The 25,485-nt window shown below is 49.0% G+C and overlaps 1 protein-coding gene across 1 annotated transcript in view; it reads left to right on the top strand.

The window, feature by feature from the left end:
- Positions 1-25,485, top strand: part of ALK (ALK receptor tyrosine kinase) — a 680,782-nt gene that overhangs the window by 545,899 nt on the left and 109,398 nt on the right. The window contains exons 6-8 of the mRNA XM_045978692.1: positions 11,855-11,986; positions 19,450-19,581; positions 21,865-21,965. Coding sequence (XP_045834648.1) covers positions 11,855-11,986; positions 19,450-19,581; positions 21,865-21,965 — 365 coding nt within the window. The remainder of the gene's footprint in view (positions 1-11,854; positions 11,987-19,449; positions 19,582-21,864; positions 21,966-25,485) is intronic.

Below are 25,485 nucleotides of genomic sequence, written 5' to 3'. Positions count from 1 at the left end.
AAGTACCTTTCCTTAGTTACATGACCTCAACCACCCCGACAGAGATTCTTGCCTGCCAGGGGACAAGCCATGAATCCTGATAGTCAGGTCCCATCTTTTCTCCTCCTCATGTCTAGACCCTGGCTTAGCATCTACCTGGGTATATCATCTCCCTAAAAAGGTATTCCCAGCCCTTTGAGGGACTAGAATCCAGTTCCGAATCCCAGCCAACCTCTCTCTCTACCGCTCTACGGCTCTCTGAGCCTGCCAGCTCGCCTGCCCAGCCTGGTTCCCCAGCCTGTTGCATACATCCTCTCTCTGGCTGCAGTCCATGCAGGCCCCCCACTAGCTTGCAGTCTGTGATCCTCCCTCCTGTGTGTCCCTGGGGCTTCTAACGTGGCCTCTCCACCTGGCGGGTCTAGCATACTGATGAAGAGCATGGAGTCAAGTAGACATAAAATCCTGCCTCTGTGACCTTGGGAATGTTTTTACAATCCTTGGGTCCCTGTATATAAAGCCGTTAAGACAGTACCTAGGACAGGCACTCAATAAGGGTGGTAGCTGTTATTCCCACGATTGATATCTGCCCCCACACCCAATGGCTCTCTTGTGTCTCCATCAAGCAGCCGTCCCTTCCACCACCGCTTCCATGGGTCGAATGGAAGCAAGATGGCCCCCCACCTCTCTTCCAGGGGCCCAATCCACCCAGCTCCCCCCAGTGGAGTTGTAGCCCCACGAGGCCCTTCTCCCCACCAGTGCTGCTGTCCTCACCCCTCCGTCCTCAGGATTCCCACTCACCTTTGCTCTCTGTTCCAAGCAGCCCTCTCTGCCATGCAATCTGCGTTGTCCCTCCTGTGGTCTCGGTTGTTGCTATAATTTGTGTTTGTGATTAGTGCTAATTCTCCAAGGTGCGCCTGGAATTGCTCCTTGTTTACTGAACAAACAAGAGGAGAAAACGACATATTATATGGGGAGCCATGGTGCAGCATGGTTAAATACCACCGCTTTTCAGGGAGATTAATGGTAAATGTGCACAGAGGTCATTTATAATATTAAAAATAAAATTATTGCTGGCTCTTTTCGGCAAAGGAATGAAGATAAATGTCGCGGAGAGAAACCTTGGGGAAAGGGCCATGCAGCAAAATCAAGGGCCTGTTGAGGCTACAGAGGGAGGGATGAGAAAAATTTTAATTTCTTAAGAGAGCTCAGCCATGAAAACAAAACACAGCCGGCTCTCCTACTGCTGGCCTCCAGGAAACTTTGTGCTTCTTCCCGGGTTTATATGGATGAGGACTGACATTGTCTGAGGACTTGGGATTTTGACACCAACCTTCAACGTCTCTGTCACATCAGCAGGCAGCCATGGTCTCTGTTGTCTCTCCAAGACATTCCCTCCAAATCGCTCCGAATGATCTTTTAAAAAAACAAATCAAATTGTTTTCAAATAATTTGAGACTTAGGGAGATTAAACTCCCTAAGCAGTAGCCATACCCCCTTCACTGCCTCCAAAGTCCTACCTGATTGGGCTGCTGCCTTTCTTCCCATGGCTCTCCCAATCCTCTGTGACCCTCCAAGCCACACTAGGCTTTGCTCTGTTTCTAGATCACAAGCATCCTCTCTCACCCTGGGCTTTGGCAGCTCCTGCTCCTCCAAAGCCTTTCTACGTGTCTGGCTCTCTCATACCCTTCGGGGTCGGCTCAAATATCACCTCCCCAGAGAGAACTCATGCAGCCCACCTGTCAAACTAGGTCACCCACATTGCCCTCTAGTCACCACTCCTTACCCCAGTGCCAGGCTTTTAGTAGAAGCTCTGAACACAGTTGTTCAATAAACTGAAGACAGAGGTAGGGGGCAGGGGGATGTCTTTGGTGTAACCTAAAGGAATTAGCAATTTCCAGAATGCAAGGAAATTCCACCTCGCCCCATTCCTCTGCTCAAACGCGGTGATCTATTCTGCGTTCCTTCCCCACATATTCATTAGTGCTTACTATGTGCCAGGCACTCTCCAGGAGATCAAACAGGGAAGACAGACCCCCTGCCTCCAAGAATTTAGAATTGAGTGAGAGAAACTAACAATGTAGACATAATCGCCCACTAGGGGAGGCGAGTACACAGTTAAAGGTGTGGGGCGATTACCAGCGTACCCCAGAGGGAGGCACACGCCTTTCTTTAAGGGAGAACAAGAAGCAGTTGGGGAAAGTGACATGTGAGTTAGGAGGAATTGCTCAGATGGAGAAGATGATTCTAGACAACAGACTGGAGTTACACAGAGGTCATAGCCATGGCTGCCTGTTTAAGAAACCACAAGCCATGGTGTTTAGCTCAAGATGTAAAGGAACACAGTGAAGCTGGGAATGTGGGCTCTGCCGGCTGGGCAAAGCCTCAATTTGGTTCGAATGCCATGGAAACCAGCAAAGATGGAGGATTTGGAACTAAAGGGAGCTGGGGCCAGAAAGTTAACTCCAGTGGTGGGGTGAGGCCAGAGACAAATTATCTTGAAAATTCATCATTGCCATTCTTTTTCATAGCTGTATTTGTTTGGCAGGTTACTATTGGGTTTGTTTCTATCATTGCGTTGTAGATGTTTGCCTCTACTGGGATGAGGGATTCCCAAAGGTGCTGTCTGACCCCAAGATTGGGACTGTTCAACCCCTTTGTTGACCCCTTCCCCTCCCTACCCTCCATGGCCAATTCCCCCCACCTTCCTGGGATACCCTGTGAACTTAGCTCAAAAGAAGCCCACCTTACTGTGTTATCGGTGCAGTTTCACTCGGTCCCCACAAAACCGCTGTGGACTAGATAGCAGCCACAACTTACACAAGGGAAAGACCCTCTTAACTGTGTCAGAGTCTGCACCGCTGGCTAGTGAGGTGTTGGGCCTGCAACAGGACAACAGAGACAGAATCTGGGTGTGAAGGGAACTCTGAGAACCCTGGACTGAGGAGGAAGTCTTCGTGGTGAGAGAGTGGGTGGTACCAGAAGGCTCAGGATTCTTCCAAAGGGAGAAGGAACTGAACACCCATTTATTTCTCCAACACAAGAGGTTCTCCGACTTTAGCTCCCCCAGTTGTTGCCCAGGGAGCTTATGGAAAATGCTGGTTCCAGAGTCTCACCCCCAGATATTCTGACTCTGTAGGTCTGCAGTGAGGCCCAGGAAGTAAGATGGTTACCAAGCTCGTATGACTTTGAGGCAGAGCCTCTGGGGACATGCCATCAATGCAGTGGGCTACGCCCATGGTAAACACAAAAATGGTTGGCTGTAGAAGGTCTGCCAACAAGGAAACTGAGGCCCAGAGAAGTGATATACCCATGAAGTCCGAGGCCTAGTGACAGATCCAGGCCTCCAACCAGCTCTCCTGACTCCCAGCACCATGTTTCTTACCCATTCCACTGGGGCCCTCCATACCCAGGCCTCTCCTCCCCAGTTTGCCTTTTTTTTTTTTTTAAAGATTTTATTTATTTGACAGAGATCATAAGTAGGGAGAGAGGCAGGCAGAGAGAGAGAGAGGAGGAAGCAGGCTTCCTGCCAAGCAGAGAGCCCTACGTGGGGCTCGATCCCAGGACCCTGGGATCATGACCCGAGCGAAAGGCAGAGGCTTTAACCCACTGAGCCACCCAGGCACCCCCCCAGTTTGCCTTTTGAGCAGGAACCCAAGATGCCAGATCTTTAATGAGGTTGTGTCCAACTACAATTTATGAGGCCTGAAGCCCTCGGCAGGACTGTGCTCAGCCAGGCTTAACAGTTCCAGGCCTTCCAACACCCCCATTAACGCGGGCATGGGGGGGGGCACTATTAGTCTGTGCACTCCGTCTGACTACACCCTCGCCGTGCCACCATCCATTTTCACGTCTCTGTGCTTCTTTCCCCTTGAGCACTTGATTCTCCTCGTCCTGTAAAACATGAAAGTTCCCACTGGCAGGTGGGAGCTGGGTGCCGCCTCTAGGCTCCAGCTATAGTCCCCCTCCTGGCCTCCCTACCCTCGGGAAGCCAGCCTCCTCCCACAAGCCCTTTCCTCTTCCCTTTAATTTAAAAGCAAGACCCCCTTCTCGCTGACACAGCACTCAATTTTTCCCCCTTTAATGAGTGGCATTGGTTAGGCAAGAGCAAGCAGGTGGAAGAGACCTGAAAGCTGATACAAATGTGCCTTTTTTAATGCCGCATAAATCACCTTAATTAAAAATTAATTAAGCGCCCTAAAATTTGACATTCATTTTAAAAAGAAATTTGAGTTAAGAGAGTTGTGTCCATTGCAGAGCATCAAATCTCCAAGACATGACTGAAGGAGGAGAGCAGGTGTGGGTTTCTGTTTTGAATGCACAATTAGGGAAAAGGAGTCATTCCCGGAGAGCGAACCCACCAAGTCTCCCGTGGGGCAGAAGAGCGCCCCGTGTAACCTGACCCGGGGCCCATGTGTCTCCAGTGCAGATCCAGACTCATTTCTTTTTTTTTTTTCCCATTTTATTTATTTTTTTCAGCATAACAGTATTCATTGTTTTTGCACAACACCCAGTGCTCCATGCAAAACGTGCCCTCCCTATTACCCACCACCTGTTCCCCCAACCTCCCACCCCTGACCCTTCAAAACCCTCAGGTTGTTTTTCAGAGTCCATAGTCTCTTATGGTTCACCTCCCCTCCCCAATGTCCATAGCCCCCTCCCCCTCTCCCAATCCCACCTCCCCCCAGCAACCCCCAGTTTGTTTTGTGAGATTAAGAGTCATTGATGGTTTGTCTCCCTCCCAATCCCATCTTGTTTCATTTATTCTTCTCCTATCCCCCTAACCTCCCATGTTGCTTCTCCATGTCCTCATATCAGGGAGATCATATGATAGTTGTCTTTCTCTGATTGACTTATTTCACTAAGCATGATACGCTCTAGTTCCATCCACGTCGTCGCAAATGGCAAGATTTCATTTCTTTTGATGGCTGCATAGTATTCCATTGTGTATATATACCACATCTTCTTGATCCATTCATCTCTTGATGGACATCTAGGTTCTTTCCATAGTTTGGCTATTGTAGACATTGCTGCTATAAACATTCGGGTACACGTGCCCCTTCGGATCACTATGTTTGTATCTTTAGGGTAAATACCCAGTAGTGCAATTGCTGGGTCATAGGGTAGTTCTATTTTCAACATTTTGAGGAACCTCCATGCTGTTTTCCAGAGTGGTTGCACCAGCTTGCATTCCCACCAACAGTGGAGGAGGGTTCCCCTTTCTCCGCATCCTCGCCAGCATCTGTCATTTCCTGACTTGTTAATTTTAGCCATTCTGACTGGTGTGAGGTGATATCTCATTGTGGTTTTGATTTGTATTTCCCTGATGCCGAGTGACGTGGAGCACTTTTTCATGTGTCTGTTGGCCATCTGGATGTCTTCTTTGCAGAAATGTCTGTTCATGTCCTCTGCCCATTTCTTGATTGGATTGTTTGTTCTTTGGGTGTTGAGTTTGCCAGACTCATTTCTACCGCACCCACAGAGGAGATAAATGGCCAGACAAATGTGGCATGCTGTTTGTTGTTTCAGGAGAGATGTTCCAGGATGCCGATGACAGATGACCAAGACAGGAAAAGCCAACATGAGGCAACCAAGGGAAGCTTGCTAGGCAAGTGAGTGGTTCAGTAGAGAGACAGAGCAGGGCAGCAGGCTTCAGGGGAGAATCATTAAGGGTTCAATGTCAATAAAGATGGCACCAACTCTATCCAATCATCCTAGGAACATAGAGCCGCCAACAGCCATTGCTGGAACCCCAGAATCGGGACGTCAAGGATGGAAGGGGTCTTGGTGGTTGGATTTGAGGTTACACTTTCTTTACCACGGGGCTCTGGAGAACCATGGAGGACGGGGACCCACCTAAGACACATAGATCCTCCTGCCCTCCGAGGAAGTAGTTCTCAACCCTATGAGAATCACCCATGAAGCTTCTAAAATCACCAGAGCCAAGGGCTCCTCCTCCAGAGAGACTAATTTCACTGATCCAGCCAGAACATCCACAGTATTTCTAACTTCCCAAGTGACTCCCTTGGGCACTCAGGGAGCTGCTCCAGGAGGTGATGTCATCTGCCTCCTGAGAGAGGGATCACATGTGGGAGCAGGTGGCCCAGTTCTGGGAACTTCCCGTGCGATTGGCTAGCTGTTGAGACCTCAGGCAAGGCACCACGCAAGTAACCGGTTGCATTTTGTTGCGCCTTACTGTTTAAACAACATTTCTCGCTACATTATTTAATCTCTCAAATTCTCAGTCTTTTGATTAATCAGACAGGGATAATAATAAATGTTCTGCCCATTGTTTATGAGATTCACGCAAAGAAGAATTAGGAAGGCACATGGTAAGGTGTTCAAATGTTCCACAAGGGTAAGGAATGATGACAGTTTACTCCCCCCAGGGCACGAGATGTTATTCTGGGAAGAAATGCCTTTTTGAAGGTAATGAATAAATTCCCAGAAGGGAAGACCCTTATTAACAAAAGATCCTCAAGCACCAGCTCTCCCCAGAGTTGAACCTAACTCTCCACAATCTCTCTGTGACTAGGGCATTTGGCATTTCAGTGGTTACCAGGAATCCCCGGCGCCATGGCTGGAAGTGAGTGGGACGCGCCAGCAGGAAGCACCTTTCTCATGGTCTGGAGCTGGCTCTGACCATCCGGGGCCTCAGGTTACACTACTACTGCACAAGCTGGGACATCCACTCCACCGCCACAGAGGGGACGCTGTTAGGAAACTCAGGCCCTTGATTAAAACTGTTCACCAAGGGTACTTTCCTCCTTGGAATTTATGGGCCCCATAAAGAGAAGAACTTGGGAAGACAGAGCGGTTGTTTTCTGTCGCGCCTCATTAGTTTTGAGTTTAGGCTGGCAGTAGAGATCAGAGTACCGGGTGTCCATCTAATTGAATCTCTCACAGGCATAAAGTTCCCCTTGGTACAGGGGAGGAGGGGGTTCCAGGGAACCTGGAAGTCTCCAGCCAGGGGAGAGAGGTAGGGAGGAGTTGGTAGAAGCAGGGCTAAAGGAGACAGCTTCTCTGGGTTGCAGCTGTGCAGCAGAAAGTTCTGGGGATAAACTCTGCGGCCTCCAGAGAGTGAAAGCAGCCCTCCCTTCCAGCTACTGGACCCCTCCTTTGTTGAGGTTTATGGTCACAAGGGAGGGATACAGACTTCCTTCCCGTCTGTGTATTCACAGCGACCACTCCTGAGAACCCCCATCACCCAGGGGGACGCCACAGACAGACACAGTACAAAAGGCAGAGAAAAAGGTGTCAAAGCCCTGGGCAAGCCATGTGAGCACTTCGAACCTTTGTAATCTCCACTGTAAAATGAACACAAGACACCTCCCACCCATAATACATCGTGTCACTTCAACTCCCCAATATTGGGGTGGAGAGATCTCTCTGGAGGATATTGTTGGAGACTCATGCGGATGAGACTTGATACCTTCCTTCAAGTCACTTACAGTTTGCAGAGGAAGGCAGGCATACAAACAGCAAGTTACAGCATCAAGCAGAATGTCTGCCATGTTCAAGCAAGAAGGCCAAGTGAAAGGACGGTTCGTGGAAGGGGGCAAATGGGGCACTCTATGAAAATGCCGCAGACGAGCTGGGGAAGTCTAGATCCCCACTGTTGCAAAATGGGGAGTTGGCGGAAGATGTTCCCAAATGCCGTGGCAGCCTTAGCAAGGGGAGGACAACCCTATGACGACTAAGGGTGACCTCCACATTGCTACTGGCCCCACATGGAAGAAACTCTGGAAGCATAAAAGACAGCAATTACCAAGGAAAGTGTGGATAGTTCTGGATGACATACAAGTTTACAACTCCTGTGTATCAAGATGCATTATAGACGGAATGAAAATACACATAGAATATTGGGGGAAATCTTCAAACATATAACCAGATGTCTCACATCCTTATCAATAATCTCATACAGGGGCACCTGGGTGGCTCGGTGGGTTGGACCTCTGCCTTCAGCTCAAGTCATGATCTCAGGGTCCTGGGATCGAGGCCTGTGTCAGGCTCTTTGCACAGCAGGGAGCCTGCTTCCCAGTCTCTCTCTGCCTGCCTCTCTGCCTACTTGTGATCTCTGTTGAATAAGTGAAGAAAAATCTTAAAAAAAAAATAATCTCATACACTTCAACAGGAAAACATGAAGAACCCGACAGATAAACTGACAAAAGGAAGTGGGCAAGTCCCTAAAAGAGTAAAATAAAGCCAGTAACGTGCGGGAAAATATCCAGCCTCACTAACTATCAAAAAAAAAAAAAATACAAATAAAACAGCCGGGAAATACTTTGAGTTAAAAATAAAAACCATGATAATACTTGGGGTTGGCCAGGATGTAGTTAAGAGGGGCGTATGTGTGTGTGAACACAGCTGGTGAGAGTGGAAATTGGATTAACTTCTAGAAAGCAATTTGGCAATATGTATCAAGGGCCTTTAAAATGTTTATACTCTTTGATTCAGTAATTCCACTTCTGGGAATCTATCCTACGAAAATAATCTGAAATGCGGGCAAAGGTTTATGCTCAAAGATATTCTTCAAAGTGTTCTTCTAAACAATCTAACAACACAGTCCTTGACTAATGTTTAGATAAACGATGGTACCGATCACAAAGGATCGTAGCCATTAAGAAGTGTCCTGACGGGGAATTTTTTTTTTAATGGGGTATTTTTAAAGCCTGGAAAAACCTTGTGATATAACCTAATTATTTTAAGGCCTATATACGTATGACACAACTTGGAAAGCATAGACCAAAAACATTAGTGAGAAACCTACATTAAAAATGCTGGCCTCTGGGCGGTGAAATTCTGGGCATTGTTTTTGTTGCTTTTTACCCTGGTTTCAAACTTTTGACAGTAGACCTATATTTTTCAAATGAAGGAAGGCAAAGGAAACTAGGAGACATATTCAGGGAATGACAAGCAACTGCTTCGCGTGGCACGCACGTGCTCACAGTTCTACACGCGGTGAAACGGAAGGACTAACCGCAAGGTGTGAATCCAGCATGACACGATTTGGGTCGGGAGGGACTTCACAGATTTTTTAATTTCGCTCATGTTGTCTCTGGTAGCGCTGGGAGTGAGGGGAATAAGATCCTCGTTAGGCAATGGTCCCATAGAGGGCATAAGAAGAAAAGGTTTGGGAAATCACCAAGCAAGACCAAGGAGAATTTTTTCTCATTATCCTAAATGTCCTTGCGCTGAAGGAGGGGCAGAGAGGACAGGCAGGGTGGCCAGCAGGCAGGACACAGCAGTCTGCCTTCAGGAGCCGCACCCAGCTGGAGGCCACATGCCTGGCCCTGCCCCTCACCCTCCCTTAGTTGGGACTCGCCCCTCGTAAGTGGGAACTACAGAGCTGCCCTGTCCTGGTGGTTATAAAGTTTGTGCACAAGTGGAGAAAGTGCCTGGTGCTATGCTCTGCAGGGAGCTGGTGGGTGGTATAGGACACCAGGTGTCCTTGCTGGGCCCCTGCTTCCGGGAACCAAGACCACAGCTGCCCCCAGCCAGTCTGCCTCCGCCAGGGCTTCAGGGAGCACATCCCTCCTCCAGCTCTGCCAGGGTGGGGAGACTGCACTTTCTGGGGACCGGCACCAGTTCCCTGGAAGCGCCATGTTGCCTAGCTTCTGAGATGCCAGGACTCACAAGTCCTATGCAAGATTAAAGCGATAAAATGAATTTGGCATTTTACCTTTGAAAATGAGCATCATGTCTCCTGTCCTTCCTTCTGTATTTTGATCCTGGGAGCTGAGTATTTGGAACTGGGAGGGGTGGGGTGGCTGCCAGCTCCTGACACCTTCCTCACATTTCTCCAGACTTGCTCCCATGATCACATCTACAGCTTCCTTCTGTGACTCTCTTGCCACCTTCTTCTAAGAACCCTTGTGATCACACCTGGGTAATCGGGTACTTTCCCCATCTAGAGACCTTTATCTTGGTCACATCACCAAGTCCCTTTGATCACATAAAGTAAAATTCACAGGTTTGGGGGATTAGGATATGGATTAGGATAGGCAGGGGGCGGGGGGGCGTTATTCTGGGGATTACTGCAGGCAGGTAACCTCATGTGCAGGCTTTTCACGAACGTTCCTGGGGCTAGGCACTGGTGAGGGCTGTGGGGACAACACACAGACACCCAACAATGTGGTGAAGAAGATGGGGCCATGCACACATGTTCTAGAACCAGGGGGCATGGAAACAACACCCAATGAGGCTCCAGCAAAGGGCTGTCGGAGAGACAGCGAGGTGAGATAGGAAAGGAAACAGGACACAGAGCACAGAAGACCTTGAAGAACAGGTTGGAGAGTTGGGATGTGAGTCCCTGGAGGGCCTGTGATTCCCATGCCCAGCAGTTACAGAGAAGCCTCAGCCAGTCCAGGGACCCATCTGACAATGGGGGCGACCATGTGTCACCCACTAACAAACTGAGCCTTATATGAGCTGATCTGTGAAAGAGGCCCCGAGGCACTTCCAGCGCTCCCCTTCCATGAGATGGAGAGAGAAGCTTTGCAGTCTGATGGGCTAGGTCTACATCCCCGCCTTAGGGAAGTCACTCTGCTGCCCTGACTCAGTTTCCCCACTTAGGAAAGGGCACTCTTAGGACTTGCCTAGCCTCTTCGCAGAGCCAGATGTGCTGAGGTACGCAGCAGACTCTAGAAGTAAACAGCCTGGACTTGGTGTTAGTTTCAGCAGGAACTGAAATGAACCAGAAAATCACGGCACTCCAGACAGTAAACATGATCTAACCTGCACAGTCCCACATCACAATCAGCTGGGAGGTTTTACTGAGATAAAATCTAATAAAAGGAAGTCTAATCTCACAGCCAGGATTGGAGAAACCCACCCTTATGTAAAGCTCAGAGAGGCTGTGGGACTCGGCCAAGTGGGGGTGGTCACCCTCTCACCCACCCAGCTGAGCATTGAGGGGGTGGGATGGGGATGGGGAGACTGCAAAGGCACCAGCCATCATGAAAAGAGGACGGAGTAGAAGACCACCAGATTTGGGGGGTCAAACCAGGTGGGTCCTACTCCGCAGGAGCCAAAGTTTCCCCCCATCCCACAGAAACCAGGAGCTGGAGGGCAGGAGACACCCTCAGAAACACAAGCCAGACCCTTGCTAGGTGATCTCCAGGCAAAGGCCCCCATTTAGAAGTGCAGCCTGGTGCAGGCCAACTTAAGCCTGGTTCTTTGGGGTGACAGGTTAATTCACTATCATAACCCATTGTTCTCGATACAGAAATAATGGCTAATATGTTCATTATAAATTGCTCCTTCTCCCTTCTGCCACTGGATAACATGATTTATATGAGATTTATGATTTATATAAAAATTCCCGAATGGACTTTAGAAATATAATCAGAATCCCTCCTTTAATAGATGGGGAAAGAGAGGGCCAGACAGAGAAGGGATAGGATCAACCTCACTCAGCTGGTCTCAGCACTAGAAAGTGCTGCATGTTTCTAGCATCATTCCAGTGGTGAACCTTGGGTCAAGAACACATGGGAGATACACTGGGTCAGATACACAACAAATCTGACCTTGCAGGTAGAGCTATCTGTGTGCAAATGAGACTCGACGGACAGGCTCTCCACCTGGCACACTGAAGCCAGGGGTTGAGGGTCCCACAGTGTTTAGGGAACATGGACCAAACCTAGGGCCACTCTGCTAGTCAGCATCACTAGAAAGTGAAGGGCCCCCCCAGGGAGCTAGGGGATGGGGTGTTAAGGCTTTAACATCCTCTCAGCCTCCTGGTGTCTGCCCTGCATGTAACCAGATTGAGATGTGGGCATCCCAGTGGGATGCGACAGGGCTGAATGATGCTGTCCCAGAGCCTTCCCATAGGGCCATCCAAACTAACCAAGGGCACTTGTCTCTGTGTGCTCTCCAGGAACTTCCCCGGGCTCCAAGATGGCCTTGCAGAGCTCCTTCACCTGCTGGAATGGGACCGTCCTCCAGCTCGGGCAGGCCTGCGACTTCCACCGGGACTGCGCCCAGGGAGAAGACGAGGGCCAGCTGTGCAGTGAGTAGATGGGGGTGCCCCAGCCCAGCCCACGCCTACAGCCCCCTGCCCCCATCACCCCAAGCTCATGTGCTTCCAAGCTCATGTGCTTCCAAGCTTCCAAGCTCCAAGATCATCACCCTTCCTCACGTTCTGTGCCACTCACATCCTCTCAGTGGTGACTTCCAAAAGCTACATGGTCTTCAAGAGACAGAGCTGAGCTACGACCCAAATAAGATCTTGTAAATTATGCTGGCAGCATCCTCGTGGCACAGAGGAGATGTGCAGCATAAAGCCTGACTAAGGAACATGACATTAGAAGGCCTGTATACCCACGCTCCCCTCCCTCTTCGGGCTTTCTCTTCCACCACCCACCTGGCCCTCCCATCCGCCCAGGCTTCCATGTGCCCCAGCGCGAGGTAGGTCAGACCGCTTCTCTGTGGCTTTGCTCATGCAGTACCCCTGGCCCAGAAGGCCCTTTCCTTCTCTGGTCACATCTGCTCTTCCAAGAATGGGTGTCTAGGAAGAAGGGCGCCTGGGTGTCTCAGTTGGTTAAGCATCTGCCTTTGGCTCAGGTCAGGATCTCAGGGTCCTGGGATTGAGTCCTGCATCAGGCTCCCCAACTCATCAAGGAGTCTGTTTCTCCCTCTCCCTCTGCCCCCCCAACCACTCATTCCCTCTCTCTCCAAGAAATAAAAAATAAAACCTTAAAAAAAAAAAAATACTCCCCTCCAGAGTCAGTCCTTCTGGGGAGGCTCTTCTGATCATTCCCACAAATATCCCCCCCAGCACGGATAGTCGGTTCTTCTTCCTCTGCTCCCCTCCACGTGCTGCATCCATGCATCCCCCACACGTCCATTATTTTTCTGCAACAGCTTTTTAGAACTATAATTCATATACCATTCAAGTCACCCACTTAAAGTACACACTTCAGTGTTTCTTAGTCTGGCCACCATCACCACAATCTAATTTTAGAACATTTTTATTACTTCAAAGATAACCCCTAGCAATCTTTCCTCATTTCCCTCCAATCTCACCTAGCCCTAAGCAACCCCTAATCTACTTTCTGTTTCTATAGATTTGCCTATTTGGGGCATTTCATATAAGCGGAATCACTTGGTTTGTATTCTTTTGTGGTTAACTTCTTTCACTTGGCATCATGTTTTCAAGGCCCATCCCTGTTTGTCCTGTGTAAGAACTTCCTTCCTTTTTACTGCCAAATACTGTTTCTCTGTACGGCTACTCATCTGTTCGTCAGTTGATGTCCATTTGCATTGGTTCTACTTTCTGGCTATTACGAATTATGCCACTTTGAACATCCGGGTACACATTTTTGGATGGACCGATACTTTCATTTCTCTTGGGCATCTACCTAGGATTAAATCCTGGGTCAGCTCTGCATTTAACACTTTTAAAAACTTCTAGGCTGTTTTCCAAAATACTTAGGCCATCTGACCTTGCACCAGTAACGTATAATGCTTCTAATTTCTCTGCAACCCTGTCAACACTCATTGTGATGTCCTTATTTGTGCCAGGCTAGCGGGTGTGCACCCGTTCCATTTCACAGAGGTGGTTTCCATGTCTGTCTCCCTCTCTGTGGGCAAACTGAATCTGGTACTCTCCCCCATACCAGTATCTCCTGACACAGCATGGGGGTCACTAACTATTTGTTGATTTAACATGACTAAATGAGTTGGGAAATTTGGTCCCCATAGACAAAAACCAATTGCTGAGGTCAGCTGGGGACAGTTAGACTCCCAGGCTAGTGCGCGCTCCACCTGAATCCAGTGTTCTTAGCAGCAGCCTGGCTCAGAGTATACCCATGTGTACCAGGGGAACCACAAATACTTATAAAACCCATACATTATGAGCTAGAAAATGTGCTAAAGCCTATGGCAGAGATGAATAACACAGGCCCCGTCTTCAGAGTGCTGAAAATCCAGCACAGGCACAGGGAGTAAGACCACAGAGTCGGAGTAGGGAGCGGGTACATGCCTGGGGTGCAATGGGGCGCAGACACAGGAGCAAAGGCCTCGCCTCCCAGATACACTGGCCCTAAGACACTGTGGCCTGCAAAATGGCTTTAAAAATTAATGGTACCCCTCACATCATCTGGAAGACAGATTTTTTCCCTTGAGGGGAGCCAAGGATTTATTTATTTTCTTTTAAATGAAGCAATAAAGAAAATCCATTTTTCAACTTGAAAACTTCCTTTTTATATAAAACTTCCTAATGAAGTTTTCTGGTCATGATGGAATTGTGGCTGTTTAGATAAAACTTAGTCAAGACTTGCAGGTAAGCCCTTTGTTTATCCCACACCGTTCCTGGCCTTTCTCACAAAGCTCTCACTATACATGTGAACCAAAATGAAGCCAGCCCACCCACGTTGCCCTGGGCAGGGGTCTGTGTATGTCTCTCTAGTTATTGGTCCCTGCAGAATTTCCAGCAGTGCATCTGAGCTGTGTGATTTTGTTTTTCCCTTTTTAAAGGGAAAACCCACTTTGATACCCACTTCCCAGCTTGGGCACAGGTCAGGACGGCCATACCCTGATTTACAACTGGGAAAACGAAAGCACAGAGAAGGTAATTGATTTGTTCAGGGTCACACAGCATGTCAGGAAGAGAACCATGATTAAAGCACTGAGTCTGTGGGATCCAGCCCATTACTGTGGGCTCAGGGCATTTTCTTACCTTTCTGGGCCTGCCATTAGTGGATTTCCAGGGCCAGCTCCAAGCTTGAGGACAGCCTATCTCCTGTATGGAGGGCAAGTTCCTAGGGCCCAGAGGCCTTTCCAGCCACACTTGAAAAGCTGCTCTGACCAGCTCTCAGAATGACAGCTCCACCCCGGAGGATCCCCCCACTGAGTTCTTTGCTACAGAAATCAGTTGCTAGGAGGAGAAGTTCAATTCAGAAGGAGGGTTATTTCAACCTTTTTCTCCTCTGATCTCGGCAGTACTCTTAGCAAATATCCTTTTCCTTTTTAGCGTGCCCCATTCTGTGTGGCATCATTGCAGTTTCCCGTCACATTGACTGATGTTGATTCTAGAAAACATCCCCATAGAGAAGAAAAAAATGATAATGACGGCGATGATGATGATGATGACGACGATGATGGCTAACACTTATTGACCATTTACTGTGTGCCAGGAACTGTCCAAATACTTGTCATGTATGAACTAATTTTGTCCTCAGAATAATGCTATGTGATGCTATTGTACCCATCTTAGAGATGAGGAAACTCAAGTCCATCAAACTGTTAGCCAGTGACTGAGCAGCAGCTCAGAGCCAGTCTGAACCACTGTGAACCAGACTCATTTGTTATATGAGTTTCCAGGAGTTGGTTGTGCCAAGCACAACACTAGCTACATATATACCCAGGAAGAAGGGGAGGAAGGGAAAGTCAAGGAGGGTCCAGAGCTCTGCCACAACATTCCCCTGTGGGGAGAAGGGGGCTCAGATCATTGTCTCCACCCTCTGGGCCTATTTCCTCACCTGTAATATAACCTATGACATGATGCCCACTGATGTGTTGATGTTTGTGTTGCATTTAGGACAATGGTCTTGACATCATCTGGTCCTTCCCAGCTAGTCTGGAACCTGTTAGAATGTCTTCTCTGAGAAGGTGGTCACCCAAACCTTGTTGGGAATGTCCAGTTCTAAGGAACCCCCATGAGTGAGGGTCACTAATCTCTGGCCAGGGTAGTCCACTAAGAGCTGCCGTCATTGAAATTTGGAGGGGAAAGTGGGTTGGATCCCATGAACTCCCAGCCTTAACTCCCCATACTTGCTCCAGAAGGAAGTCCACACACAGCTTTATTCAGATAATCACACTCAATCCTGAGCACCATTGCAAGCCAGGACCAAGAGGGTACCTGAAGTGCAGGTGGCATTGCCCTTGCCTTCCTGCATCCATCATGAACATGTCCATTCACATCACATCCTCCAAACCACACACCACGTGCCATCCTCCTTCCCTCTTTCCACTTAAACACTGCTGATCCAAGTGAGATATCCCAGAATTCAGGAGCCCACCAAAGGATGTCTTCAGGGTTCCCTGTGTGTCAAGCCATAGTATCAATGGCATGTGACTCACCAGAAAAGGGTCAGGATCTCCCCATTTCCTCCCCTAATGGGTCATTGACTCACCGAGTAATCCGGGCAGCTTGCTTCCCTTCCCTGTACTCACTCATCTCCTCTGTTTCGGGGGGACACTCTTCCTGCCAGGCCAAAAAACAGTTTTTTAAAGTTTATTTCTTTATTGTAAAATAAAACATATTGGCTGTAAAATATTTGGAAAATCTAGAAAAGTACACAGGAGAAAATAACTATCACCCATAATACTCTCAGACATTCAGAGATAACCATAATATGGTGATGTATTTCTTCTAGCATTTTTTTCCCATGACTCTATATTTTCAAGGAAGCGTATAACACGTATTTATCAAAAATGTTAACAGAGCTGTCACACAGGAAGGAAAAGAAGTAGTGTCATTTGGCCTGGAGTTTACACTTGGCAGCTTCCTGCTGCTCCTGCTGAGGCCACATCTTTGTGACTCTCCCAATCTGTCTCTCTTACGCTGGAATCAGGTGTCATAATTGCCAAATGTTGCAGGATTGATTGGCCCCCACGCAGGCTGATTTGGCCATTCGGCCAATGAAGTAAGAGACTCCGTTAGGGCAGTGTTTCTCAGCCACTAAAGTGCATAGGAACCACCTGGAAAATGTTAGAAATGTGGATTCTCACTCAGCAGGTGGTGATGGCGGGGGGGGGGGGGGATATGGCCTGAGAATCAGCGTTTCTAGCAGTTTCACTGGTGATGGGGAGGTGGGTATGGCTGGTCCCTGCACCACATTTGGAGTTGCAAGGGGTTAGATGACTGAACCCATGCCCATTTTATTCAGCAAATAAGTAGCTCAGTCCTACGGTGCGTTGAGCCCTGAGTAGGCACTTAGGGTGAGTGAGAGGAGAAGGCCATGAGTTGAAACCATTGGACGCAACTCTGCGCACCAACATTGTGCTCAGCCATTGGCCCTGGCAGTAGTGTTCCAAACCTGGCCTAATCCATCAAGGGTCTTTGTTCAGATGCCCCCCACCCCACCAGCTCCCTTAGAAGTGGCTTCTCATTGAGCACACAATGGGTTATGTTGGCAAGAAGAGCGATCCTCTCCTTGTATGCCCCCTCCCATCCTGCAAGGCTTTCAGGATCACATAAATTGTCTGTTGACCCAACTAGTTCTCCTACCTCCTCTCCCTTTATTCAAGCAGCCAAAAAGAAAGGGGCTCCCAATCCTGGCTCACCCTGGATCTTAGGCAAAGCCAGCACAATGATGGGCTTCCAGAAGGTGGAGAACGCCAATGACTTTCCTCTTTCCTGTCCAAGGAGGAAGGGATAGGCAGAGCTACCATGGGCATTTCCAGAAAGGCAACTGAGGGATCTGTCTCCGCCCCCAGGACAGTGCTGGCTGTTTCAGTTCATCCTCTGATGAGTCCCCTGCACCAAGAGTGATTGACGATTAATGCCACCACTACTCTGTCCACTGCTTACAGAACTCCACACTCTCTGCCTTATTTGACCCTCACAACAGCCCTGTGAAATAGACACTCATGTCACCCCAGCATACACATTATGGAGCTACAGCTCTGAGGAAGAGGTGACTCACACAGTAGAATCCAGCTGGTTAGGGTTAAAGCCCAGTGTCCAGATCCCAGGACTGTTGAGGCTAACTGCTCTGTGTCTGCCTCCTAAAAGGGGGAGGAGGAAATGATAAGCTGTGAATACTTCAACCCAGCCCTGCCTCCTCCTTCTACCAGGAGCCATTGCCTCCTGGAATCTTCCTTCATGGTCCCTGGTTTAAAGCACGCTTGTAAAGGACGCTTCATGGAAGGTCACTTCCAGCTACCAGTTAGTTTTTGCAAAAGAAGTGGATGTGGGGTCCCTTGAGGGGGCATAAAAAATAAAACAGAAAGATCTCCTTAGCTTTTGGATTTTTAATCAGAGGAACATGCGGGGCTTGGGGGGGAAATGATTTCTTCAGGGGGGTATAAATGGGAAGAGATGCTCAAAGTCAGTGACAGCTGGTTTTAATTTATAATTCTGCCTCTGTGTGAAATGCACAGAGAATCAGGGGGAAATGAGTAATAATTCACTAAGGTGCTGTCACAGCCAGGAAGCGTTAGGGCCCTCTTTGTCAGCCTGCCATTGCCGGGAAGGCTGAGACAGAGGAAGGACACAGGGAGTGGTAGGTCCAGCTAGAGCACCTTTCCTCCTGCTCGGAGACATACCTGCTCCGTCTCCCCAGCCTGGCCTGGGGCTGTTGGTGCAGTTGGTGGAATAGCCTAGAATGGCCCACTAGCTCCTTGGAGCTGAGTGCCTTCCCTGCAACCATTGTTTGAGCCCGCCGCAGAAAGTGAGCTCTCTCTGACCCTCTTCTCCTTCCCTCCTCCTTCTGCGGGCACTTGGGAAATATATGGTCATAAAGCTGACTGTGGTCTTTTCAATGGGACCCGAGGTCAGCCTGATGTAGCGAAAAGGGTAACAGGGCCCTTTATGCTGAGCCAACAGATGACATAAAGCATTGCTTGGCCAGGGTAAGGTAGATTAGAGCAGCAATAAACCAGCCCCAAATTTCAGGGGCTTAACATAACATTTACAGTATTTGCGCACCGAAGTGGGGGGCTCCAAAGAATCTCTCGGGGCCCCAGGCTGGCAGGGGCCCCATCATCAGACAGCAGCAGTCTTAGGAACAAGAGCTCCCCTTGGCCTCTTCAGCAGGGAGAAAGACTGAAGAATTGCCTGAGGAGCTCTCCACAGCCTCAATCCAGAAGTGACACACATCACTTCCACACACATTTCATGGGCCAGAGCCACTCATGGTGGCGTCCTGTCACTGGAAGGGAGGTGGGAGATAAAAGGGGGCAAGTAGAATGTTTACGCAATATGTTTCTCTGCAGGCGGGAGTGATTGAGGGACCCAGCCATGTCCCACCAACACTGCCACCGCCACCGTCACGGTCTTGTCACTGTGTCGACCATCAGAAATGTATTCCTGTGCCTTCTCCCGGGGGCACATTCATGGTGAATCAGAATAAGGAGCACAGATTTAGAAGCAGAAGATCTGGGTTCAAGCCTAGCTGTGTTACCTACTGGCTGTGTGACCTCAGTCAGATTGCTTAACCTTCCTGAGCCCTCCTCTATCACATATAAAACTGGGTTATTCCCCTGCTACAGCACTATTATTATCATTATCATTATTATTATTATTATTATTATTAATTACTATTTTATTTTCTGAAGATCACGTGCACACGTTAAGGTCCAGGCCTTCTTTTCATTGTCATCAATATGGTTAACCATCGAGGGTCTGGCTGGGGCAGCTGTAGCTGATGATGATACTTACTTCATGCCTGACTAATGTTACTTGACATTAGCGTCTTTTGTTTTAGCGGTCCCAGAAATGACCGTGCCGCTGTGCTCTCCCTGCAGGTAAACTCCCTGCTGGTTTTTACTGCAACTTCGAGGATGGCTTCTGTGGCTGGACCCAGGGCACACTGTCACCCCACAACCCCCGGTGGCAGGTCAGAACCCTGAAGGATACCCGGGACCAGGACCACCGAGGTACTGCTTCTCTCTTCCCTTCCCCTGGTGCCCATCTGTCAAGACAAGAGACTTAGGGCCCTATGCCAGAATAGTTGGGCCTCCCCACGCCTGCAAGGCAAGGCCAGGGGCCTGCCCAGAGCTTGTCCTGCGGTGCTCGCTCATAATTCCCTCTTTAGACTTCCCGGGCTTCAGAATGATTAAATCAGGCCAAGGTAGATGTCACCTCTGATTCCCTAAAATAAGAACCTGGATGAAGGATTAGCTAAAAGATGAGAAGAGTGGCAACAATAGTAATCGTTCATTCATTTATTAAGTGTTTGTTGAGGACCTACTTTGTGACTGGCATGTACATAACTCACTGAGAGGTAAGGAAAACCCTTGACCTTGTGTCATTGACCCAAGATCATGCCCTGGAAACCCAGCCCCACATCCCTGCACCCAGCACCACATTCCCTGGAACTCAACCTCCTCAGTCATATCCCGCATCTCAGCCCAGCTCAAGCTGGCAACTCCCACCTTCCCAGTGCCAGAGCCCAGCCTCCCTCTGCCCCTGCAGGGCTGCCAGAGGGACAAGGCCTCCACACACTCAAGTGATGGCCACCCACACCTGGGTGAGCTGTTGCCCCTGGAGACATGGCTGGGGCATGGAATGAGGGAGGAATGAGGCCGGGCCTGCGAGGCCAGCACAGCTCCCAAATTTGGGCTGCTGGAGAGTCTGAACCACCCAGCCATGTCCCCAGCCTTGGGCTCTACCCAGTGGCTAGGCCTGGGCAGGCTCTGTGGGCCCATCTCTCTGCAGGATAGAGCTGGGGTCAGGGCCAAGGGCCCTCTCTCGCCTTCTCTCCCCTGCATTTGTCAGCTCTTTGTGGAGCTAGAGCCCCTGAACCAAATCCCTCCCTTTCCAAGTAAAGATCATACATCCCATGGATCCCTTTAAGAAGTAATAATAGTAATCGTGAAGATGCTCAAAGCATGAGAGAGGACAGTGTCCAGCGCTACCACCAGGGATGCCAGAGCCCATGCAGTCCTGTCCTTGGCCCTCAGAGCTAACTGCATCTGAGCAAGCTGGCTTTGGCCCGTGAGGAAGAAGACTGGGTTACTGCAGCCATGGAGACTCAGCAGGGACGAGGGCCCAGAGCTCCTACTTCCCCTCCCGGCCTCTTCACCATTCAGCATCACCTCAGCACCTTGTGGAGGAGAAGAGAACAGAAATGGGGCTCAAAGCAAGATGTGATCTTCATGTCTCTGCTCTCAGCTGGGTAGCCTCCCTTGGCACCCAGAGCAAGTGGATGACATACGTCTAGGGACAGGGCCCTCATGGCCTCCTAAAGTCATCCCTTCCACTGATGCCTGCAACCAAAGACCAGTCTTCCTTTCTCAGAGATAAGTTTCACCTCCCTATAAATTCTACCCATGGATCATACTTTCTGTCTCCTGGAGGCCCTCGGAACTCTACTCTTCCCTTTCTCACCAAAGAAGGCCCTCAGATATTTGAAGACACTGCTTGGGTCTTCACCGTTGGGGGCCTTTCTCTCCCTAGTCACAGGTTCTTCCTCAAAGATGGGCCACATGCTTTCTAGGCTTTCTGACCTGTCTTGGATACTCTGCTCTGGACCCACTTGAATTTGTTACTTAATAGCAACCCCAAAACAGACTTTACTAAGAGAGAAAAGCAGAAGTGAATAACGTCGTGTGTAGGGTTCTGTGGGGTAAAGATTTCGGGAGCACCCTGGCACCCATTTCCATAGCACTGACCACCCGAAATGCTCTGTAGTCCCTGGAGGTTTCCAGATGATTTTTCCCTACCATGTGGGGTTGGGGGCTTGTGTTCTCCCAGGTTTACAGATGGATCATTGAGAAAACACAAGCAATAGGACTTTCTGGTCAGGTCATGGGGCACAGGATGACCTGGTGGAAGAGAATGAAGGTTGTGGAGACCAGTGGAGGGCAAAGGGCCGACAGGGCTGGAAATGGGAGGGGTCGGGGTGGGGGAGTCCAGCGTGCTTCAGACTGCTCCTGGGCTATGGGTTAAAGCTGGTGACCTGGAGAGATGAAAGGTATAGTAGCCCAGATGTACGATGATGGGATATTGCAGGGCATTTGGAAGGAAGACCTTTGCATGAGCCAAGTTTTGTTAACAGTGACAAGTAGACTGCCTTATTCATTGGACAACAGAAAGCTGTATCCTCAAAGATGTTCCAAGTCTAGAAAAGAATGATGCAGAGCCCATTAACCCTGCACCCCGAGGCACTTCAGTGCAGGAAGACAGTGTGTTTCTGACACTTTTCCTCTCTGCCCCAGGCCATGCCCTGTTGCTCAGCACCACGGACAGCCCTACTTCTGAAAGTGCTACAGTGACCAGCATGACGTTTCCTGCCCCAATGAAGAACTCTCCGTGTGAGGCAAGTCTCAATGTTCCCCTCATTCCTGGACTGGTCCTCCCACCCCTCACCTTGGTACTTCCAGCCGAACCCAAACATAAGCAAAGTAGCCTAAGTAGTAGGGCTGCTTGTTCTCCTGGGGGAAGAACAAGATGGCATTTTGGTCATCTTTTACGCAGAGGGCATACACCAACACGGTGAAGTCCTGTCTGCAGAGAATCTGACCTTAAACACCCATATGCACCCACACTGGACTCTTTGCAGTGGGGCCTCGATTGAAGCAAACCCAGAAAATATTTCCAAGGCATAACTTTTCATAAACATCAAGTTCTTGTGATACATTTCAAATTTTATAGAGCATCAAAAACTTGATCTATGTAAATTTCACTAAGATATGGGTGGCATTCAGTATGGTACCTCCAAAGCCACTGACCTGGATGGTTCCTATGGCTGTAACATCTTTAGTGTGTGGACTGAGGGCCTTGATATGTTTTTTTTTAGCTTAAGGTCATCATTTCTAGAGAACAAGAAATGTGCTTAGACCCAAACGTGGCCCAGTGATTAAGCTCATGGACTCCGGAATCAATTGCCTGAGTCCAAGCTAGGTTCCACCACTGATCAGCTGTACAGTTTGTTTGGGAAGTTAATAACCTTTCAGGGCCTCAGTTTTCCGACCTGGAAAGTGGGCACAATAGGAGTGCCTACCCCACAGAGGAAAGTGTTAAATAGGTTAATATGTCCTCAGGGCTTATCACAGCGCCTGACACAAAGTATTCGTGACAGTAGTTAGCCAACAGTGCCTGGCACCTTGAGGAAACATAGGTAAGGAGAATGGGAAAGGAGGGAAAGGACATGAGCCAAAACCAGATTCCAAGTTCTCCGAGATCCCTGCATATCTCTGCTTCTTTTGCGCCACCATCAACATCTAACACTGAGTAGAAAGCCAACACGTACTTTAGATCAAGCCGGTCCTCTCTTTCTGGAAACTCACAGGAGAAATCCCTCCCTGGCTTTGTTTCAGGAATAGCTACGTGCCCCCTGAGCAAATTGATTCCTTCCAAGCTGTGGCCTGTGTGAAACTGACCAGACTCACTTCCCCTGCATAGACTTCAGGAAGCCCCGGGGAGATGTGGGTAGACAGGCTTCTGTCGCTCAGCGACACAGCTCAACTCAAGCCCTCCAGGCTTTTTGTGAGATACAAACCCACAGGCAAACACAAATAAGAATGGGAAAGACGTATCCATGGTGTTTGTTTGTTTTTTTAATTGGAAGAATGGTCAAATTAAATCTGAGGTTCCCTTCTTAGTAAGCAAATAGGGGTTCATGGTGTGTAGTCTGTGACAGCCTTTCTCTTGGCTGGATTTTCTAAGCCAGCGTTTGGCCATTCTCCCCCTCTTCTAGTTAGTTTATGTTTCCTTACTAGATTTTATGTATCTCTGTGAGCCACCTTAAGTCCTTTTTTGGAAGAAGTCGGGGCACGAATAAATAGATTCATTACATGGAATCGCATCACGGACTGTGCCTCCCAGCAGATCCCCAGGAGGTAAGGCTTCTGAAGAGGGAAATCTAAATGAGGAGACGTGGTTGGCCTTCCTGAGAGTTCAGGGAGATCCTTAAAAGCACTTGATTTTTTTTTAAATTTATTCTTCAGTAGATTTAACATGAGCCTAATTTTAGAGTAAGAAATGTCAAGGTTAAAAATGCTATTTTTCTAATACTTCATCATTTCCCTGATAACCTTTGGTTGATCAATAGCTTAAACAGGTGTTTTGTTTTACTGGCCTGTTTTATTCTCCCTCTAGTCAAATTTGCTCTGGGCTATTTCTGCTATTTCCTGCCCTTTTCCAGAACTTGGCTCAGCAGGAGTAATGAAGGGAAGGTAGTGAGTGCGTTCCGTTCTAAGCACACAGCTAGTTCATATTCGGGTTTGCAGACCATTCGTCTAGTGCTGATGGGTCCCAAATCCCCAGTGTTGGGGGAAATGTTTTCATCAGAAAAATAAATAACCAAAATAGGAATATGCATTTCCAGGTTTGTAAGCCTTGCCATTTATTTTACTCAGATCCTAAATGCAGAGAAGGCGGCAAGTTGATTTCCTCCTCCCAGGTTGCCGAACATCAGTGACAGGGGATGGTGCATTGCTGTGTGAACTGTGTGGGATTAACTCGCGGCCTTCAAACACCACCAACTTGAAAGGGGCCTTTGCCAGCCATGGGGAGGGTCCAGGAAGGAGACAAGAGGCAGAGATGGGGGAAGGTCTCAGATGAGGGTTAAGCCCACGGGGGCCAAGAGGCTGGCCAAACTCCAGGGCTGGCTCCCAGCACTGAGCATCTCCTCTAAACACAGACCAGTCCTGGAAGCCCTTGGGTCCTCCCAGCTCTCAGGAGTTGAAATAATTGCAGGATATCTCAAAACACTCCCTCAAGAAACCCGACAACCATCAGTGGATCACTGAAAGGGAGCTGACATCGTCCTCTTCTGTGCATTTCCTTGAAAATCTAGATACAACCTGACTAGGTAGGCTTCTGCTTCTCCAGTCACCAGCACTTAGAAAATGCGATCAGTGCGGATTCCTAAGTCCCACCCCAAGCCTCCCTGAGGACACCCCAGAGCGGGGCCTGGGAATCTGCATTTTCCGAATCTCTCTTTCCCCACCCCCAAGCAATCTGGAAGCACACTGACACTCGGAAATAATTGGCCAGAGATGCACCTGCCAGTTGTAACCGAAATTCATTCTGAGTCCGTGCAGAGAGTTTTCCTCCACTACCTGTGGCCTTTTGGAGAGATGAGTCAGAAGTGTGAGAAATGACAGGGTGGGGGACAGAGGGAGAGACAGAAGGGACAGGGAGAGTAGCTGGCAAGTAGGTCAGATGCCCACCCATCAGTCATGGAGACGTAGCCAGGACATTCCTCTGTGCCATTCCGCTTCCCAGGTATTCCAGAAGGCTGCCGGCTCTAGCCTCCTGCCCCTGATGCCCGCAGTCACCACCCCTGGCCCTGCTCGTCCTGTGCAGGCACCGCCTTCGCCTCCCTCCCGCCGCACAATTGCATACGGGGCATGAATATTTAAAAACCGCTGCCTAGCCCAGCTACAAACAAGAGAGAGGGTTGTATCTTTTTTTTTTTTTGCCTCCCCCAAGCTATTCTCTGCAGGAAACTGGAGAGCCACTTACAATATATAGGTTTTATTTTTATTTTTACTTTTATTTTTATTTTGCTGAGCTCCAGTTCAAATAATTAAAGTTGCCACGGGGGAGGGGAGCCTTGCGGTGGCTTTCGTGTGTTCGCTCACTGTCAGACCTGCTCTGTCCGCCTGGGCTGGGAGACACACTCGGATGTGTCTAGCATCGCAGCTGCTGGTAATAAAGACGACGGGGAGAGTCAGGAGGGGGGAGAGTCAGGAGGGGGCCTGTCTCCGCCCCTCCCCCTGCCTTTCACACAGCCCAGAAGCCTGAATGTCTCAACAAGCCCCGTGCGGTTTGAAATTCTATTTTATTTGAATAGCGTGCCTGTGACTGGAATATTTTAAACCGTGTTCTCA

This window comes from Meles meles, chromosome 15, assembly GCF_922984935.1.
Source record: "Meles meles chromosome 15, mMelMel3.1 paternal haplotype, whole genome shotgun sequence".
NCBI classification, from domain to species: domain Eukaryota; kingdom Metazoa; phylum Chordata; class Mammalia; order Carnivora; family Mustelidae; genus Meles; species Meles meles.
This window is presented reverse-complemented; position numbering and strand designations above follow the sequence as displayed.